This window comes from Temnothorax nylanderi, unplaced genomic scaffold (genome assembly GCF_030848795.1).
Source record: "Temnothorax nylanderi isolate EJ_2023f unplaced genomic scaffold, tnyl_v1.0 TNYL_tig0046_pilon, whole genome shotgun sequence".
Classification (NCBI taxonomy): domain Eukaryota; kingdom Metazoa; phylum Arthropoda; class Insecta; order Hymenoptera; family Formicidae; genus Temnothorax; species Temnothorax nylanderi.
The window spans coordinates 921,501-943,074 of NW_027249108.1; the positions used below are offsets into that span (position 1 = coordinate 921,501).

General features: G+C 48.4%; 3 protein-coding genes across 7 annotated transcripts in view; 1 reads left to right on the top strand and 2 right to left on the bottom strand.

Annotated features, from left to right (window-relative positions):
* Positions 1-6,707, bottom strand: part of Dac (dachshund family transcription factor) — a 182,605-nt gene extending 175,898 nt beyond the window's left edge. For 2 of the 3 annotated variants that reach the window (XM_071705418.1, XM_071705417.1), the window contains exon 1: positions 5,058-6,705. In XM_071705418.1, coding sequence (XP_071561519.1) covers positions 5,058-5,848 — 791 coding nt within the window. In that variant the 5' untranslated portion in view covers positions 5,849-6,705. Of the gene's footprint in view, positions 1-5,057 lie in introns of all 3 variants that reach the window. The other variant, XM_071705419.1, reaches the window with a different exon arrangement.
* Positions 6,708-6,982: 275 nt separating this feature from the next.
* Alc (5'-AMP-activated protein kinase subunit beta-1) lies at positions 6,983-19,899 on the top strand. 3 transcript variants are annotated; one of them, XM_071705426.1, is made up of 5 exons: positions 6,983-7,120; positions 18,168-18,377; positions 18,460-18,732; positions 18,844-19,074; positions 19,156-19,899. In XM_071705426.1, the coding sequence occupies exons 2-5, from the start codon at positions 18,183-18,185 to the stop codon at positions 19,300-19,302; spliced, it is 846 nt and encodes a 281-aa protein (XP_071561527.1). In that variant the 5' UTR covers positions 6,983-7,120; positions 18,168-18,182; the 3' UTR covers positions 19,303-19,899. The 3 variants fall into 3 exon arrangements, with proteins under 3 accessions (XP_071561527.1, XP_071561526.1, XP_071561525.1); XM_071705425.1 differs by lacking the exon at positions 6,983-7,120 and adding an exon at positions 17,662-17,906; XM_071705424.1 differs by lacking the exon at positions 6,983-7,120 and adding an exon at positions 17,663-17,887.
* On the bottom strand, positions 19,446-21,480 carry LOC139772079 (pancreatic triacylglycerol lipase-like). Its single transcript, XM_071705422.1, has 5 exons — positions 20,864-21,480; positions 20,608-20,756; positions 20,335-20,511; positions 19,982-20,257; positions 19,446-19,870 (listed from the first exon to the last, which is right to left on the bottom strand). Exons 1-5 carry the CDS (start codon positions 21,088-21,090, stop codon positions 19,632-19,634), a joined length of 1,068 nt encoding a protein of 355 aa, XP_071561523.1. The 5' UTR covers positions 21,091-21,480; the 3' UTR covers positions 19,446-19,631.
* Positions 21,481-21,574: the final 94 nt, after the last annotated feature.

Consider the following 21,574-nt stretch of genomic DNA (forward strand, 5'->3'; position numbering starts at 1 on the left):
TTTCTGAGGAGAAGAAGGAATAAAAGATACGGATATCTTATGTCTCGCTACATCGGTCGGCCATCTTTGGAAGCGTAGAAGCGGACAGCGACGTTAAAAAGGGGGAAAAGTACGGAGAAACAACGAGAGAAAGAGCGGTAAGGGTGGGCGGGTAGCTCGGTTTTAATCCTTCTTGTTTGTCTTTGCATTAATTATCCAGAATTAAGAACGCTGCCCGGCCGCGGCGCCGCGCGCAGCCGGATTACTGGCTTTATTATTACTTGTTGCAGATTATTAATTACCGAGAATTACGAGCGAAGCGCGGGAGTAGGCTGGGTGGTGATGGCGGACGGCAACGGGGATGGGGGAGGCGACGGACGGATGCTGGGAAGAAAGCCACCCCTCTCAGATTTGTGTTTTCAATTAATTTCCGTAAATTAAGAACGATTGTAAGAAGAGATTAGTGACCGCTGGCCGTGCTTCGAGAACTGTGAGAATTCCATAAATGGAGAAGGCCGCTCCGCGCTCCGGTTTCTCCGTCGAGTGGCGTCGAGTAATTAAACAACTCGATAAACTACTGTATCTCGAAGCTGTTAAATCGACAAATAAACGAACAAATAAATAAATGAACGATAACGATGTCATGACCGTTTCATTAAATAGCTCGACTACGAGCTCCGAAATATCCAATAACGACCAGCATCCGTATATACGTTACGATGCACTCGGGTTTTCCAATCGAGGCGAAACAGTTCCCGCTTTTTATCAATAAAAAGCCCGAGAGCGCGGCCGTGTTTCGTTACTGTTGTATATTATAAAGTTCAAGGCTTATCCGCCTCGCGGTTTTCATCGATTGGAGTTGCCTGAATTATTCTCACGATACTGACGCACAGTAGCGGCGAACGTGCAGACTTCGTTTTCGGTTATGGGATTAATCGACAAGCAGATTTAATGGAGAGACACGCACGCGTGCGCGCATTCACTCACGCACGTCGTGGGTGAGTCTACGAGCGCGTGTACATGCAGGACGGTGGCAACAACATGCGCGTATATCTCGATGAAAAGTAATGCTAACAATGGGGTCATGCGAGCCTTTATAATATCACGCTGGCGGCCCAATTCCCTGCGCAGGATACGTAACGGGGAAAAAAAGGCCGAGAGGCCTGCCAGCTGCTGTAAACGATACAATTACCAGATAGATACGTGTTCGTATACAGAGAGAGAGAGAGAGAGAGAGAGAGAGAGAGAGAGAGAGAGAGAGAGAGAGAGAAAGAGAAAAAGAGACAGTGAGAGAGCGAGAGGGGGGGGGGGAAGAGGAGATGATCATTCTCCACTCGGCGTCGCTATAGCAAAAGAATCGAGCGATCCCTTTTCGAGACGTCCGTCCGTCAAATAATATCGCGACGCTTCCCGAGAGCGCATAGCCGCGGAGAAAGCACAATCGCGTTCATACGAGGACTTTACTGAGCCCTATTTGTGTATTCGTGCAGTTAACACGAGCGCATAGATATTAAAAGCTTACGTAGCCTATAACCACGCATCGGCGCACGGCAACAACCAGGAGCTGGGAGGAGCGAGCAGAGGAAATAAATATTAATAACGGCTTTCTGCAGCCATCTCTTTCTCTCTCGCCCTCTCTCGCCCCCCCCCCTCTCTCTCTCTCTCTCTCTCTCTCTCTGTCTCTCTCTGTCTGTCAAGCTCTTGCTCTCCCTCTCCTCACCCCTCTCTTCATTGGTTCTATTCTCTATATACCCCTCCTTTCTCTCTTCCCCTTGCCGCCTCTCTCCCCTGTGTCTCTCGCTCTCTCACAATATGTCTGTGCATTGTTAGGGCCATTACGGGAGCCAATTAATCTATGCACAATTTTATAATTAAACGGCTAATAGCGCATAGAATTATAGTCCAGGGCCGCGCGCACTCCCACGTACTTCCAACTGGCTGTTGTTATACCAGGTATACTGAGCGTCGCGCTCGATAGGAAGATGGAAGAATGAAGAAAAATCACGCGTTGCTCTTTTCCCCTCCGTACGTTCTCCCCTACGATTCTTTTTCCTTCTTTTCTCTTTGTCTCCTCGACGCGACCTCTTTTCGCGAATTCCCAATTAGAGACGCAATTCTGAAAAGGCAGTTTGCGAGGCGAGGCTAGGCGATCGTTGGTTCGTTCGTCCGACCGAGTTAGGCAAATTAATTAGTATAATTGACTCGTCTCGTTAGCTGTGCGCAACGCGGCCGCGTTATTATTTCCTCGCCGATTATCGTAGGGCTCGCATCGACTTATATGCCATGATATACGACGCGCGCAATTATTGCAGTCGATTACTTTTCAGTCTGTAACAAGAATATCTGTCGGCGTTCTCGATCAGATAGCGATCTCCCCGTCTCGGATTCACGTCTTACGGACGTGCTCAAACGACGGTGTCTACGGAGAGGAAGTCTCGCGATAAGAAATAAACGCGGCATTTAAAAATACACCACGCCACAGTAACGATTCACGCATTGTGCGTTCGTTACACGGGACGTCCCGACACGCGTGTCTCCCGCGACTGGTGCGGAGCAACAGCGGAACGAGCTCTCTTTCTCTCTCTCATTCTCTCGCGGTGTTATAATTTCGCATCCGTCGTTGTCGCCTGCATACCTCGCTTTTTAACACTATTACTGCCCGTGAGCACGAAATACGGCGCGTCCGGTGCAATCGGTTCTGTAGTATCTACGGGCCGCCCGGACGGAACAACGCACCCGGCGCCGCGCGCTGTAAACCGCAAGAAAAATCCCCCTGAATTATTGGTGCGGTTCTGGGCGCATGCTGTTGCATCGGTCCGATAGGAGCGTAGAGGCGGCGCGGGGTCGACGTGCAGCAGCTCTCTAACGTAGGTGTGCAAGTGCATGCGCGCGCGTATTACGCCGTCCGCGTTCGGCTGTGTGTTTGGCTCGTCGTAGATGTGGCACGGCCGTGTGTACCCGTTTTGCTGCCGCTACTGTTGCCGTGTATTATCAGAATGTAACGACGTCAACGCTACACGCGATCGGACCGCACAGAACGGTCGTGTCGCAGCCTCCTGATCATCCTGTTTTTCGCAATCGCGCCATTACGCTTTTCTACGATCTCGTTTCTCCGCAATCAGAAAATCGGATGGAAACAGTATCCGAGGATTTTGAAGACAAACTGAAGAACCAAGAACTAGGTTGGTTGCTTGCTTCATCTTTGATATCATCGCGACGCGATAAACATAACAAATATTTTTAAGCATATGATCGTCAATACTGATAACGAATCGTGAACTGTTTTTGATATTAGATGCATGATAATTTACAGAAAGAATTTCAAAACCTTTGGCTACAATTATTCGAGAAATAACAGCAATCCTTCATTTTCTATATCATAACATTATTTATAACAGAAACGTGAGATTATCTAGTGGACAGAGATAATAGAATATCGAAAAAACTGACGATTTTTTAATCAAGCTCAACTCGAACTTGATATCGCGAGGAAGAACAATAGCTTTAGCGAGACGAAAAAACGTGCTCGAGAAAGGCGAGACCCGCACGAGCCGACGGCTCGCGGAACTCTGTTCTGTGACTGTGACTCCGGATTATTTGGATCCCTGCGATCCCTACGAGCTTCCTCCTTCTACCTCTCTCGCTCGCTCTCTCCTTCTGACTATCTCTCTAGCTCTTTCACTCCGTCCCTCGGGATATCCCTCGGTTCCCTCTCGCTCGGTCCCTCTCTCCGTGTCGCGTTGAATCCGTTTCCGTTGTGACTGCCGCTGCGCATCGCATACTGAACAAGTATTGCCCGTTTGCCGCGCGAGATTCGTGGCCCGCCGCGAACACCGAAAGACCTCGGTCGTATCGTGACAATTAAACGTAGCGAATGATTAATTTGTCGAGAGTATATCGAGCGAAATTGTCGAGCCTATCGACTGGAACGAAACGTTGATCGATGGGATGAGATCCCGATTGATAGACGACGTCGAGAGGACAACACTTTCCCTGACGACCTTAAATCCCCTCGTTCCGTTTACCATTCCGTTTCGTCTGTCGTCTACCTCGTGGGTGGGGTGCGAGAGAGCTTGTACAACCAGGCTCTCTTCCTCTCGCCCGGCATCCTCTCTTTCTCTCCCTATTCGGGGACGATTCATTCAGAGAAACTGCCGTGAAAGGGACACCTGTTGGCGCGGGAACTCGGTGACAATCCTAGAAACGAGGAGCACGTGCCGCTGCCACACGACTCGGATATCTTAATTCTCTATTGTCGTACGGTGCACCATAACGATTTCGTGAACATTATTTTACAACCGGGTGCGATAATGTCTCTCATTTCAATGCGACTATCCTGAATGCAAATAATGTTATTCTCGAAACGGCATTCCTTCTAAACCAAAGTGCAATTTCACGATGAGAATCGCTCGTGAACTGCCTATACAAAAAGGCCTGAGGGTCACCGGGAGCTGTTTTCGACGATGATCAAGTCTTAAGGAGCGGTAGGTGGTACACAAGTACTTTTTGGCGGACTGGTAGCGTGAAAGCCAAGCCAAGGTACGGGGCGAAGATAAAGTGCTGCCCAGCGGCGACACCGTGCGTTATTAATGTATGCGAAGATCGTAGCTTCTGTTCGTAGTAACGGCAGCTAAGAAGCGCGTTGAGGCGCCCAATACGCGAGTGTTATTTCCGGAATCTTCTTCTTCTTTTTCTTTTTATCATATTATCGAAACGGACTGGCATTAATTATGGATAACAGTCGACAAACATCTGCTGCTCGCTATTATGGGTAGGATTCCTTTTCAAAAACATTCGAAATATGGCACGATCGCCACGAGGCAACGTCAAAAAAATTGGTTTCGTCGAGATTATTATTCACGATCTTAAAAAGGGCCTGATCTCTCTCCTGCTCTGAATATTCTGCATATCAATCGTTAGCTATGAACTTAATGTTCGCGAAGTTAAACAAACACAGTTTTTCTTAATCTAGAAACACCTGCTCGCGAATCGCACGGACCTAACCGACGAACGAGAATTTGACAGATACGAAGAGAAAATCCTATCGTCGCGAAACCTACGAGAGTTCGTCAACCTACCTGGCCGTGGTGCAGTCCCTGTAAAGAATGTCGAAGTCCTTGCAGCTGAGCAGCTTGCACCGATTGACGCCGGGCTGGATGGCTCCGAGACCGCGTAGGATCCTCACCTGCTCGACGTTACACACCAACGGCACGATATCCAGTCGCTTGAGCTTCGTGTAGACTGTGTGGAGGCCGCCCACGAGGTGTTTGAGAAACAGCTCGAAGGCCTGAGGCAGACAGAGCATCGTGTCGCCGGCAATGATGAACGCGGCGACCTTTTGGCCGCGGTAGTCGACCAACTTGCACTCGTTGGCGGTAGGATCACTAGTGCTAATCGGCGGTGGACTGTTGTAGGATCTTGGTGGCAGGACCGCGTGATGGGCTGCCATCAGCTCCAGCGGCGAGCCATGGTGTCCGCTGAGCATACCACCGAGCTGGCCCAGCAGTCCCAGTCCCGGCGGCGGCAGTCCCGGCATACGAGGCACCATCCCCGGCGGTGCCCCGGGGCCGCCCCCGGCCGACAACGGCGGCGGACTCAGAGGAAGGCCCTGGGGTGGCGAGCCTCTCGTGGGCGATCCCGGTGTTGGCACACCGCGATGCTGCGGTTGCTGCTGCTGATGATCGCGTATCTGATCGCGCCCGTGCGATTGCTGATGAGACGGCGGCGGTTGATGCTGATTGCCGTGGAGCTGTTGCTGCTGTTGCTGGCTCTGCTGCGTCGACGGGCTATGAGGATGTTTCGGACTGCCGGTTACGGGACTGGCACGGCTGCTGTGGTCGGAAGAGCTGTCCATCGCTCCGTGGTCCATGGAGGGTCGGAAACGCGCGTCCCTGTTATTCCTACAACTCGTAGAGACGACGAGACACTCCGGCACGTTCCTGTCGCCAGCGATACGCTCCGTGCCTCTGACGTTCACGTCGCCGTATCACTGTGTTCGCCCGCTGGCGAATATCGGTACGACTCGAACAATCGAGCGTGGATCGTTTCAATGCATGTTAAAGCCGTTTCTTCCACGATCCTCCTTGCGAGCTCTCGTATCCGCACCGATAAGTGGCACGTAAAACGATTTAACCTTTCAAACTAACGTCCATCGAACGTGCTATTTATCATTGCAAATGAGAGTCGTGCGTCTTGGCACAAGTCAGACCGCACGATTTCTTCAGTCTTCACACGCACGTGACCTTCTGTGTCCATAACAAACTTTCGGTCCACTTTCAGTCCACTTTCAGCGCGTATTTAGTTTTCACCGATCCATCGCGAAGATTTAACTTGACGATAACACAACGACGAGGCTGACAACACGATGACAAATGTTGTCGCGCTGAGTTGGTCAGCGCGAGACGTTAGCACTGGCTCACGACGACGATACCTCCATATCACAATAAAACGGAAAGCGAATCGCGACAACAACACCGGGCTCTAGACGAAACGCGTGAGCACGAGGGAACCGTAACGTGTATACGACTGTGACGATGTCAATGACGAGATGACAGCGAGGAAGACGACGGCGACGGCGACGGCGACGGCGACGACGACGACGACGGCGATAACGGTGGCGGCGGCGTCGACGGCGACGATGACAACGGAGGCGGCTGCCGCGGTAACTCGCAGGGACGCGCGTCGCTCGTTCTCAAAGTAGCAAACGCTCTCTCGGTCGAGTCGGGAGTATTTCCCTACCCAGTCACAGATGTAATAAATAAAAACATCAGTGGGAGCCCGACAAACGGGGAGGATGGGCGTTCTGTGCGCGCAACCGACTATCCGGTTGGCGGAGCCACCAGGGCGGCTGTTCTCGCTATTGGACGGCAGGCTCGCACTGTCTACGCCTTTCGAACCTTCCCCCAAGTGGCGGCGGCTCGGCCACCCGCCCCCCGCGTCCCCCACTATTTGCCAACCTCTGCCACCGACGTGGTAGACGACGACGACTACGCCGGTGAGGACGGTTCCGGGGGCTACCAACACAGAGGGACAACCAGACGCAGACGCGCAGAGAGCCTGAGGACAGTACGACTGGAACGTACCGGCGGGCGACGCGAGCGGCGCGCACGCGAGTGGGGGATTTCTTCTTTTATCTCACTGGGTTTGTCTTCTTTCGTTGTAGATCTTACGTTCTCTCTTTCCTGCCACGGCTCGCTCGCTCGCTCGCTCACGCGTCCGTACCTCCACGCCCCACTCTTCGCTTTTATATCTTTCACTCTTGTCTCTTATTTCGCAATTCGCATGCTGTTCCTCTCTCAGGCGTCTTGATTGTTGCCCGGTCCCTCAAGTCTCGGCTCGCTTTTGCTTCTTTCTTCGGTTGTTTACATCCATTTCCATCGTCGCGTTTCGATCGCGGATCCTCCCACTTCCGTTGCATTCGATTTCCTCTTTGTTTAATAATTCTTTGTTTTACTTTTAATATTTAATTCATTCCGTATCGCTATTTTCTCATTCTTCGCATTCTCGATCCCTCCGAGGTCGTATACCATTCTCACTTTTCTCTCGTTCTTTCCTATCTTTCTGATGCTATTCTCGTCTTCCGCCCCTCCTCGTTTCCCGCCCTCCACGTTCTCCGAATTCGCGCTCTCTCGTGCGACCAGCCCTCTCCGCCTGTGTTCTCGCTTTATCTCCTTCTTCCGTCATCCCCCTCTGCGTCACGTGCGCACACACGTACTGCCCGTGTCTCTATCTCTCTTCCTCTTTCTCCCACTGTTCCCTGTCCCTACGACGAAGAATGTCGCCAACGTTCGAATCGATCGCTCGCTTTCGCGCGCGCTGCCTCCCTTCTTTACCCTTCTGCCGTCCGCGAGCCCACTCCTCTATCTGCCCCTGCTCCTCTCCCTTCTCTACCTCCTCCTTCACCACCTCCTCCTCCTCCTCCTCCTCCTCAACCTTCTCTCCGCCACCCTCTCTACTCTTCCCTCAGATCTCCTCTACCATATTCGCCATCAGCATTACACGCGCGCACTTATTTCTTCTGTAGGTAACTCCGCTTTCCTTGCGATCTCTCTCCTGCTCTGCCACCCCCTTACGCCTTCGCCCACCCTTAGTCCACCTGCCCCCTCTCTACCGCGCGCGCCTCCGCGTTTCCTCCGCCTCTCCATCCCCACCAGTCCAGCACATAGGATAGTCTACGCTCTCCGTAGCTCGACACGGTTAGGGTATGGGTGCTTAATATCTTTGTGCCATACCCAAGGCGCCCGTATCCGCCGACAGTTCCTGGAGGTGAACTTTGCCGCGATCGAGTGCCTCGATTCGCGAGACAGAGATGAAAACCGTAACCGTGTACACGGATACGAATAATTACACGAGCGAATGTAACAAACAAGACGCTTAATCTTAAGAGTAGATATTTCTCGAAAGGGATTTGACGAAGAGGGGAGTCGAGTACTCATATTCATATGCTAACTAACTCAATATTATATGTGCGACGTCTCTCATCTTGAATGAGAGCGGAAAGACTAACTAATTTTTCTTTTTCAAGAGCTTTATAATCCGTATTTTAAATACATTCCTTGGCCCCGTACAAACAAAATGCGAAAAATATCACATGGTAGGGAAGATCCGACCAGTCTCCGATTATCTCATAGACGCTTCGTGGCTGGGAGCGACTGGAGGAGAAAAGAGTCTAGCTTTCTCTCCTCTCTTTTGGCCAGTCAACCCCTCATCGTCCCTCATCGGCCCGGTGACCCAGATTCGCTAGGGAGACCCTTCGCGATACCGAGTATCGTCGTATGTGTTTATACCGACACGTCCGTGCGACCGTACGCACTCGCACACACGGCCGTACTCGTGCTCACGTACAGATTCCACGGTCCGTAGATACGCTTACTCGAAACAGCTGATCCCGTCACCTTATAGATCCCTAAACGAAGCGAGACCCCCTAGGCCTATCCTTCATTGAGTGCGGGCGCGCAAGCGAAAACCCCGATCGCTATTCGTACATTCGCAAAACCAGCCTGCGTGTCGATGTGAACTCCATTCTCGACAGTTACATGTCATCTCACATGTGTAATTGACATTACACATTTAGGAGAATCGTAACTCATTGCGGAGAATTTCGAGCGGAGCATTTAATGTCTCGCAAAATTCGGATATACATATACATTACGATCGATTTATTGTAATCGTATCGTTCGCATAACCGCGTACAACGATGCAATAACGGTAAAATAAATTCGCTACTGACTACGCTAATAATTCAAAAGAAAGATTTATATCAGACGACTTTGCAAACTGATATTCCTGTAACTTCGAAACTACCGCGGATATATGATAAATTGTGCGTGAACCCTATCTGTTGAAGTTGAGAAATAAAGCTAAGCTTCGAGCAACTCGTTCAGAACGGAATAAGAATCGTCCTTTGTCTTGCGAGAGAACGATCGATCATGAGATCGACGCGCATGGTCCGGACAAGTCGGGGGCGATCGGCAGGGAACCGATGTTTGCCGCGACCCAAACCACGTCCAATTAGTGGAATTAATACCGGCTGGGCTTTGGGGGAGCTAATGCCTCTGTGTGTGCATACCTACGGGTATGCGCGCCAATGACTGCACTTTCCTTCGTGCGTAATGAAGGACAATCCCGTCATCGTACCTATACCTCGATGCATTCGCTCGTGGAAGTGCCGATCACCGGCCTCCTCTTGTTCTGCGGTTACCGATGAAATTCCGTAAGTCTACAGACTGTATGCGCGGGCGGTGCTCCACTGAATCGTTAAGAAACTTGGCTGGCTAATTTCGCTCGACTACCACCGGAAAGATTCGCGCGCAGTCGTTATGCACTTTGAAAAACGGCCGTCGCCGAGGTATTAAATTTCAAAATGGGTTCAATGTAAACACGTTCGTATTAATTAATTACAATAATAATATAAGCGTAATCGATACGTACGATGTATCTCATTATTTCATATAGCCTGAAATAAAATAAATCAGTCACCGATCGGTAGACTGATTTAAATAAACGAAACGTCAAGCTAAAATAATGACGCGCGGGTGATCTAACGGCGACGAGTTCTAATCTATTCTTTAGAGAGTTTCAGACTCTCGATTATCGGAAATTTATTTCGGATATTACGCTCGATATCACACGCATACCGCTCCTTTGCTCCCCGCTTCTCACCGTCCCTTTCCCCTCTCTTCCTCCCTGTCTATTTTTCGAAAGCACACCGATATCGCGCCTCTTGCTCGCGTTTGGCGCGAGGTTTGGCACGACGGGGAACGAGCGCCCGGGCATTTTCAGACAGGCCACCGTGTGATACGCATTGTTCGTCCTGGACGTCGCCGCCGTCGCCACCGTAGTCCCTGTTACCGCTCGTTGCCCACCCCGCTACAGATACGCGCTTAGCGCAACACGGTGTGTTTGCATCGTGCATAGCTGTTACGTAACCCTCGTCATTGTTTGCGCATCGTCGTTACACGCCTATATGGAGAAAGGGAGGGCGGAGGGTGGTTTCGCCGCCGTTACGAACGAAAGGCGGGTGGAAAAAAAAAGGAGGAGCGCGCACGGACGGATTTTTGCCCATCTCGCATAGAGAATACACGAGCGCATCTAGACGCAGTTGAGCAGACCCGTGTCGGGAGGACTGCATCGAGAACAGGCCCGATTGCTCTTTTCGATGTTCACGCCGTGTGCGCGTTCACCGTATTTCCTCCCTCCTTCCTCTTCCTCTCTCTCTCTCTCTTTCTCTCTTAACGGTACGCGTTTCATCGTTGGATAACTCCCGCGGCGGATGAATATCGATCGTTGCGAAGCTCTCACGCTGGAATATCGTGCGAATGCCAATTCTACCGTTTTAATTTTGCATCGGCATACGCGGCTATTGGAATCACAATCGCAGAATCAATCGGTAGTCGCCGTAGTCAAATTTGTCCGTTCGCCGGGCGAGAACAACAAGCGGGCGATATGCAAACGAGCGAGTGTCGGCGAAGAGAGATAGAAAGCGGGAGATAGATATATAGAGAGAGAAAGGAAGACCGTGCGAGCGAGCGAAGCGGAGGATGGGATGGTTTACATTTTCCAGATTGAAATGTTAACCCAGTAGAAAGGTGGTCGGCGTGCGTGTGCATTACGGCCGATAACCCGATAACGCCGAGCTGCGTCGGTGTATGCATCACGCCCTTACATCCAGCATCCCCGTTCTAGTCCGCAATGAAGCAATCACCGTCGATAAGCATTGTACAGGTCCGGCACAATGGACAAGACTTTCCAGCTGCCCCTGCCTCCCCTGCCCTCCTTTATCCGAGCCACCATATCTCTGCCTCCCTAGCCTATGAAATCCCGGCATAATCTTCTCTGATCGAATAGCCGTTCCGAATTAAACAGAAGCGGTTTCATAATTTCTTTTTCATAACTCGCCTCAAAGTCGCTTTCTAATTTCGATATATCGAAACGCGACACGTTACTTGAAACGATACGCAAATCACGCGATCTATCCTTTACAAGAGTAAACAAAAAAATTTAATCAACGTAACTTTACGGCGGCTTTAAAAAAAAAAAACATTGACGATATTTTCCGCACTGAAAGTATCGAATAGGAACACGGCGAGATTGAACGCGAAAGTTATCGAAGAGGCCTATCTTTTTATGATCGCTTCATCTGGCGCGCTATATAAGTAGTGGCCTATTTGCAAGCCCCTCGTGTAGTTAAGATTAAAAAATCAATCGTGGATAAAATCGTCAAAGTGCAATGCGAAATTTAATTGCACCGACACAATAGAATATGCACGGAACCGCGTCAACCGCGATCGAAAGTGTTTCTCGATCAGGCAAGTTGGCGTGGGGCGGGAGGGGGGAGGGGAAGAAAAAAAGGTGATGAAAGTCCAAATAGAGTAGACAAAGGCGCGATGAAAAACGACGGTAATTTTTCTCGATACCGATACCCGCGTTCGGTTTTTCACTGTGGCTTGCGCGCAACTAATTACCCGTATGCCACGTGTTATTATAAATAGCCAATCGTTACCGGCACAGCCGCATTCACGATTCGCCCATAATGGCGTGTTATCGGATAAATAAAACAGATAGCCGGGAGAGAGGGTGTGCGCCTCGATTATACGTCGGCATCCCCTGCAAACGCAGCTATACTCGCGGCTCGCAATTTCTCGTTATTATTTTAGCACATTCAGACGCGATAGATACACATTGCGATAGATACACAAATTGCGGCGCGCATGCTCGCGCACGCATTATCTCCTGCATAAGACATAGCGGGAGACCGGAATGAATGCCTGTCAAATCCGATTCTCTATAAATCTACAAGCAATGCAAAAAAAAGTCGTCAGTCGGAAAAATAACTTGAACAGCATTGTCATGAAAATAAATGGTACTTGGGACTTTTACTATTAAATAAAACTTCTATGTTTACGTTAAACTAAAAAGCAAAGTGAATTTGTCAAGTTTTTGCGTTTTTCTTTTTTTTTTTTTAACGAAAAGTTGAATCATGCCGAAAATGATCTTCTTGTTGATATTGACGGCAGCGGCGACAAAATGCGCCTCTGCGACACACGGGGTGGTAGTTTTCGCCACACGCGGTATTCAAGCTAAATACATTAGAAAGCTCATTTAAATACGACACAATGGCGAAGCCGGGCGCCGTGTCGTCCGGATAAATTCGTTGGCCGAAGTAATACTGTCCATCGCGTTTCCTGACGCGTCATCCTCGACGGGACGGGGGCGTCGCGCGAATCGATATCGCCGCATCGGGAGGGGGGAGGGGGGCGGGAACTTGGTCGTTATTCGAGATCGCGGGACAGCCGGCACCCGATTTTAATTACTTTAACGACATTTATTCATTTCCGAGCGACGATGAGCGCGACCGGTATTTCGGCGGTTGCGCGCAAGCCCCGACGTCAATACTTTCCCGTGGCAAACGCCGCGGAAGACAATCGCGTTGACACCCCGTGATGGATGTCCCGCCTGCTCAAAATACCCCCTCAGTTTTCCCGCCAATAAAGCCCATTGTAAATGCGAACTATTCGAAATATTAGATCGGCACAGCGATTACGGCCCGTTCAGTCATCGCCGTTGACGCACCGTAATCCTTTCCCACCTCTCTCTCTCTCTTTCTCTCTCTCTCTCTCCCTATCTCTATCTCTATCTCTCTCTCTCTTGCTCGTTCGCTCGGCATTCACCTCGCATCGCTTTTGCACCGCATCTTCGCGTTTAGTTTTCGCACATCTCGTTTCCTTGCCGTACAATAAAAAAGAAATGATCCTAATCTCCTTTACGTTATTCGTACATAACTTGGAGAAAAGTGCGCACTAAGGACAAAACTCTCAAGCTTCGTTATGCGAAATTTAGCACCGGAAGATAACGATTAAAAAAAAATCTGCCAATTTTAAATGGCATTCTATCATCACGATTATCTACAATCTGTCTCGCCTTTCCGGGAACGAGACTTGGCAGTCGGTTAGTTTCTATTGTACACATATATTTTATGCGCTATTACGTAATAATGCGGGCGTTTAAGAAACCGACTATACCCAAAAGTTTTTTTAACATACTAGTGTCTGCTGCTCGCGATTGAATTATTAAAGCGCGATTAAAGTTTCCAAATCGCTCGTAATTACAATGCGCGGGGGAGGGAAGAGAAGAAAAGCGCCACTGGTTCTTAGCCACCTTATTAATCCAAAAACTTAACAAGATGTTGAAACGCGGCGTTGACGTTATACCTATTATTACGCTCAAACCGCAAAGGCTACTCTTCTATCAGGACCGGACAATCTGACATACCGCGTGCTCAATGAACAGCCTCACATTGATATTTCAGTAGTCGGGCGCGTAAGCAGAAAATCGCGTGCGCCACTGTGTAGCAATAACGCGAGATTACAACACGGCGCATTCCCGCGGCACGCTACAATCACGTTACACAATGCCCCTCCCCCCCCCCTCCCCTAACGATACCGCGAAATAAACAAATAAAAATAAATAAAAGAGTAAAATAACGGGGACCGTTATGCCGGGCGACACAGACCAGACTTCCATCTCGGCGACGACGCGACGTGTCTTCGAACCGCCGCACTTACTCGGACGTGTGGAAGCTGTTTGGATTGTTTTTAATCTCCATTATAATTGCACGCGCGGTCGCTGGGAACTGGCCGGGCCAATTTTGAATTTGGATTGTCGGCCCGATGATGGATCGACCTTTTGTACGCGGCGCTGATGATACCTCGCAGATGTATCCACCGCACCCTTTTCGGACGAAACCACTTGCCGGTGATTATCGATTAAGCGCATGCACACACCGCCTCTCGCCGATCCTTTTCCCTCGCCACCCTCCCGCGTCTTTGGTTCTCCTTTTTTCTCTCTTCGAATACGCTTTGGTATTTTTTATCTTGAACGCTCGACATCTGGCCTAGACGACTTTTCGGGGGCCCCCGTCACGAATTTATATGCTCTTCCGTCGACTTTCCGCTCGCCCGTTCGATACAAGATCGGTTTAATGCGCGATTAAAATATGTCGAAAGTGAATAAAAGCCAATTTAATTTCGAAGATGTCTTGCAGCTCGTGCGACGATAATGACTTTTTAATACAACCGATAAATGAATAATAGTATAAAGATATTAGCTATGCTTTTGACGCAAAAAAGATACACGCAAGAGGCGAAGCAATAATATCGCTACGAGGCCTATCCCGGAATAAAGTTATACAGAATTTAATATGATCGATACAACACACGCGCAAATATATCGTTTAAATACTTTTTAAATTTAGACTTTGCGAATTATTTTCGAAATAAATGTTTCCTGTAATTAAGTATAATTACTAGTGCATAGTAAAATTACCAGTAAAATTACTAGTCGCGCTTTTAACGCAATCCTATATATACTTTCCGAGTCCTCTAAAGTAAATACGTCCATCGAGATAAGAATTAATCACGCAAAGCGTATACGAAATATAACAAACGCGCAATTGCCATCAGAAACCACGAACAGATGTTCCCACTTTAGATATAATCCCGGCCTTTTACACTAATCTAATCAGCATCATTAAATAAGGAATACATTTAATAATCAATATGCACCGCATGCTGCGGTAAATGAAATTCATACTATCTCGATAAGTGAAAACGTCAGAGACGTTATCGGGTGAAAAGCGTTTATCGCTCTGTCAATGCAGTCAAGCCTTTTTTACATCTCAAATAATCGAATCCAGAAAAAGCACCTATACCTACGCGATAATACAAACGCTTTTATATCACACGAAGACACAATTCAATTCGTAATCGCGATTACAACGTAATTACGATTCGGTACGTGCGTTCCCCTTAAATGCGCACGTAAAAGCGGCTCTACAATTTCGACGTGTCCTCCTCATTTAAAACGTAACACCGTGCATTTAAATATAATTACGTCGAAAGCGGGGACACGGAGGATACTTTCGCGCGTCGCGTCTATTCCCTTCGCGATTACAAGCGAATCGAGGGGGGGGGGGAGGGAGGGAAAGGCTAAATGAGCAGGTTGCGGTTATTCGAGGAGTTCGGGGACCGCGCGGCCGATTCGCCTCGGAATCGGCGTACCCTGTCCACGTGATATCCGCCGCCCATGAGAGGATCGCGTTCGCGTACATGCGCGGGCCCGGGGCCGCAGGGCCGCGCGATGAGGTAGCCGCGCAATTTCGCAAAGCACCGTAACCGTAATTACTGTTATTGCAGGATATTTAATACACGGGGGCGCGTTTTTACCCGCGGTTCCACCCCTCCGAACCGACCTCGCGGCCGCGAGAGAGAGAGACGAGCGAGTAACACGAGCCACGAGATAAATAAGCGTTCTCTCGCGCGCGTAGCCGCCGGCTACGAAGGACGAAACACGCCCGGGGTGTGCTTTCGCCTTTATAAATAATAAATTCGCGCAGGAAACGGGCGAAAAAACTTGACGAGAGAGAGAGAGAGAGAAGTGAGGAGCAAGGGGGAAAGAGATAAAATTGAGCGAGAGGAAAGAGGGAAGCGGAGGGAAATGGTAAAAATGTGTGATGAAGAAAGGCACGACAGCCGGTGGTATATTCACCGATAACTTTACCATAAACAACATTGCTCACGCGTGCAAGCGGTGCAAGGCGTGTTTCGATAACTTTATAAGGCAATGTGGGGAGAAACGGAGTTCAATTCGGCTCAATTAATAAATTCATAAAAAATGCGAGGCGACACGATTTGCGATAATTTGCCGAGACGAATAAGCGTCGCAATTTGTCCGTCGGTTCCTGCCACTAATTAGTTTTTATTTTCGGCGCACGCGGAAATACCGCGGGAGATACCAACCGGTGCTGCGCTCTGGCGCCGCAGCGGCGACACACTTGCGAAATACGGGTACGGGCGACGCAACGCGATGGAAAATTTTGCATTATTCAAACCTCCGCGCTACATCCTTATACGCCCGAAAAAAAGTCGGACCGCGAATAAACAATTAATTGTATAATTAATTGCATGCAAAATAGAGTTCGTCTCCACTCACCAGCCGCTGCGCAGTCGCCCTGCAACCCCCTCGCGCAACTCCAGCAGCTCCAGCTCCGGCTGCTCCAGTCGTGCTGAACCCTCCGCCGCCTCGTCCCTCCAAAGCCGCGAAGCGGAGCTCTCACCGGCGGTCACAAAAGTCGGCACGGCACGCGATCTCAATTAAGAGACACGATAATGTCAAGTGTCAATAAGTACATACGCGAATTAGAACGATACGACGCGACGCCCCGTCGTCCCGGCGCTTCACTCCCGGCGCTTCGTTTCGCACTACTCCGTTCGCGAGTATCGGCACGGTGCGACGGTGATCGCAATCGCGTACGCGAATTAAAACGTCGCGACGATCAGTCGGCACACTTCACTCCACGTACTTCTGGCACTTCGCTCTCGACATATCAAGCCACAGTATAAGTAGATACAGTATGTTCACTCGGGCCAAAACCCGTGAGATGGTTTGCACACTCAACAATATGGCGGTCAACGAGATGGAGTAGGAGACGGATCGTATGTCTGTCCTTCTCCACGATATCATTTCCACACTCAACATCATGGCCGACCATTTCAATTTCAAGCATGCGCGCGCGCCCACGATACGTTCGTCGCTCGCGGAGAACCCCGATATTCCCGATCGACATCCCTCGACGCCGTTCCGCGGCGAAACCTGACTGCGATCTTCGCCGAAACGACGCGACCCGGCGATCCGGCAGTTCGCTCGACACTTTCGGCACTCGCACGAACGCGAGACTCGCGAAAAACCACGCGAAAAACGGGAAAATCGCGAGGAGCGCGGACGGGACGTGATCGTCGCGGCGCGGCGCGAAACGGTCATGGCGACTGCGCGTGCGCGCGAAATCCAAACCCTGCAGTCAACGACTTGATAACCCTTGCTCTCGATTAATCGCTCTTTCATCGCTACTATTGCGGGATATTTTATGTATATTGGACACAAATGAATTTTGAGCGCGAATGAATTTTGTCCCGCCTCGCGATCGATTGCGAATTGATTTTCTATACCGCCGCTAATCTACGTTATCAACGTTGTTAAGAGCGACGTATGGTCAAACGTGACTCAAGTTCCCAATCTCATCGACTTACGATATCAACATTCAACGCTCGCGATAACGCCGATAACGTGAATTTCTGCAGTATCTTTTCGTCTACATGTCGATGTCGATATTAGGTAACTGTTTTAAGTGATAAAAAGTCTTGTGACATGATAGGTGCGTTGACTGCGTTGTATACAATCACGAGAAATATTGTAATTCTCGTCTCGCGAACGGCCCTTGGGTCGATCTGAACACATTTGTAAGAATAGAATTGCATCGGAATTTTTTCGAGGTCGGATCGCGACCTAGCTTTAACGTCGCCAGCGAATGTTTACATTCTCGATTCATCGTTGACGCGTATATCCGGAGCACCAGGTGAGATTGTTGCAAATAGGTGAATAACGGTGTTACACTTGTTGGACGTAATAAATTTTACGTCAACCACGTTATAATATCTAGACCGAGCTTTTTTATTACGATCGTTTCTTATTCCTTCTTAAAAAGAATAACGTTGTTATTAAATATCCTCGGGCTAACCTACGTTAAATATCCACGTTTCACTCCATTTTACTGCGTAATATTCCAATTTACTTACGCTTTAAAATCGTTTAGACAAGGCAGAAAGTAAAGTCGTATTTTTTTCACATTTGTCAAGAACTTGGACGCAATAATGGGTAATGCGGGAAGCAATCAACCTGTCGGCCATCATCATGGCACCACGGTAAGCAGAGAGCACCGTCACAGCAAAGATCATCCTCCACCTTCGCCAGGAAAAGAAGGCCAAGCATTTGTCTTCGACAAGAAGCCCAGCCAGAAACTTGTATTTCAGTCCTCCCATGAGGAGGAAGAGCCGTACTTTGCAAAAGTAATATCAAGAGATATCAAAATTGACATTTACCTATACGCAAAAATGTCACGTTGTAATTTTATATGGAATGTGTAAATAGAGTGGCCAGCAGGACGGTGAAGACTTTGGACAGCGACCAAGATCTAACACAGTGTCTGAGGGAACAAAAGTTGCGGACAGTAAGGTACTACCAACTGTCTTCAAGTGGGAAGGAGGTGGAAAGCAGGTATACATCAGCGGAACGTTCACCGGATGGAAAACATTACCGATGGTGAAGAGCCACGGGGATTTTGTCACAATAATTGATTTGCCAGAGGGAGAACATCAGTATAAATTTTTCGTCGACGGAGAATGGAGGCACGATCCCGGACTGGTGAGCGTTATTTTCTTAATTAATAACTCTATGTATATTATTTACACCGTATCTATACTTTGTATATTGTATCACACGTTAAATACAGAAACTGTTGGTTTGATATTACAGAAAATTGTAGACAATGGCATGGGCTCTAAGAATAACTTAGTTTCTGTAAGGCAGTCTGACTTCGAGGTATTTCAAGCTCTCGCGAAAGACAGCGAGGGTGTTATTAGTAGCACTCAAACGGAGTACGGGCAAGAAATACCACCGCACAAACCTTGGGAAAAGATAACCGGCCCACCTATCTTGCCGCCGCACCTGCTGCAAGTTATCCTCAACAAGGACACACCGTTATCCGTAAGTTAATAAAAGGAAAAATATTATATTTCGATGAAAATTCAATAAGACTTTTTCTGCCATCGAATGCTTTGTTTTTAGTGTGAGCCTACTCTTCTACCTGAGCCAAATCACGTTATGCTGAACCATCTTTATGCTTTGAGCATCAAAGACAGCGTGATGGTCCTGTCAGCCACGCATCGTTATCGCAAGAAATATGTCACAACTTTGCTTTACAAACCGATTTAAATGTTAAGTCATTCCCGTGTTTGTTGGTGCTGTACATTTTTTTAACTATCGCGGGATAACAAGTGCCCGAGTGACGCGACATTGGTGCGTACAGTTTTTACAAGCTTCTTTGAGGCAAGGTAGAAGATTATAATATCCAGAAGTGATTGTTTCGTCGCTACGTTTATTATACCTCAGTCATGTGTATAATAATGTAATTACTATTTATTAAAGCCAGATATTTTATATTTGCTGTTCTTGCTATCGTCAGCAAACGGGATCCAAAGTGACGGGAATTACGTCGAGTTATGCATCTTGGAAGGATATGATTGCGTGTATATCATTTTCATTTAGACATTATTGTTAGTTACTTCCGGTATGTACGCATAAGGCGGGTCCGATCTCGTTCTAAGAAAGAATAGACCCTCGGCGGTCCGATCAACATGCTCTCCCATGAGCACTGTTTGTGAATTGGCGCATTTGCCATTCATGTACGAATCCCAGCTGTCGCATTTCCTAGCCGGCAGCCCTGTTTTCGAATTTATACTTTCTGTGAAGTATACATATGACCGTCCATGACTGCAAGCCTCTAGAATAAATGGAACGAATATAAGAATATTTCTATTTTAAGAATATTTCTATTTTAAGAATATTTCTATTTTATTTTCCATTTTCTGCGCTAGTGACAGAGATACTTTACCCATTATCTCAGGGACGCAACAACATCCAGGCTGAATCGCCGTACCAGCATTCGGATAGAAATCAACTTTTCCCAGTGGTTGAAGAAAACCTAACACACCTCCGCAGGAATGTATGACGTCGACGAATGCCGCGTCCGTGGAATCTAACCGAGTTTTCTCGGAGGCGAGAACGTGGAATCCCGGCAGCGCTGGATCCAAACCTGTTATTCTGCTCAATTTCCCGGAAGTCGTCGCACCGCCCGCATTCCCAGCCACGTGTGCCCCAAGGGAATGACCTTATAGATAATATTTTAAACGGCAATGAAATTGCGATTGCGAATATAATAGTATTGTATTATACAAAGTAATATACCGATAAAATGAACGTCTTCTGTTTTCAGTCCAGTCTCTTTCACTAAGAAGTCTATAAAGTTGGCGGCATCAGTCCCGACTCTTACGGTGTTGTGCATCGGACCCAAATAAAATGTGCTCGCGGCCAAGGGTTCCCAATCCACGAGGATAACGTTGTAGTCGCCATGAGTGAGAAAAGCTACTCGAAAGAGAATGCAAATTATCCGCGAGTGCGCCTCGCCAATGAACCGAGACCTAATTCGCAAAAATTAATTGGAAAGACAAGTGGCTGTACCTTCTTTCATGTTCAAAAGTCCGGTACTCATGGCGCTCGACTTCCATCCGTGCGTTATGAATTTCGTTTTTCGCGAGGGCTTGAAGTCGGAGCTAGCGAGATTCGTGGTGTCATTTAGAGTCACCCTTGTGCCTTCTCCTGGATTAGATCTTAAAAACATTACGGAAAGTGAGATCGAGTAAAAAACGGCAGAATATTACGGCGCGATAGCACATGTTGCTAAATAATATGCACATTGGGGCTTGCAATTGGATACCGAGTGTAGATTGCGTAGGCTATTTCCGAGTCGTCCAATACGCCTCTCCTTTCGCTTTCTTGGACCTTTAACACTGCTACTTGGGGCTGTCCGTTGCCGTCAGGCATGAATATCCAATCCTCTCCATAACCGTCGTATCTCTGGCGCAAACCGCTCTCCCATCCTTGCACGGAATACCGCAGTGTAACAAGAACGAAGATTTGTTTCGATACTAGACTCGGTAACATCTTACAGATATTTAATATCGTTATAAGCAAGGGACATCGGTCGCGAGTCGTCCAGACCACGCGTTAAAACTGCAAACGACAATCGCAGTAATTGAATCACTGATGCCTCAGGGTGGAGACTCCTTTTTAAATACTGGCGGTATCACGATAAGACGCTGGTACCTTTCGTTTGGCCTAGTTTCTCTTGTTTTATCTCGCACGTTGTATCGCGCGCGCGGAAGTACTGTTAAGCCGGGGGGATTATAATTACATTCAGAAGGGTGCAGGTTTGTACAGAACCGAATAATGTACGACTTCGTGTGCGCGTATCGCGTACGACCAGCGCTAAATCAGTGTTGAAACCGGCTAGTTAACCGATAATTTTACAAGCATTGTAAAACAACTCAGTATCATGGATTATTTGCATTACGTTTCTGATAGATGTGTTTTAAACAATGCAGATCACACTGAATCGACGATTGCTCGATGCAATTCGCATTTAAAA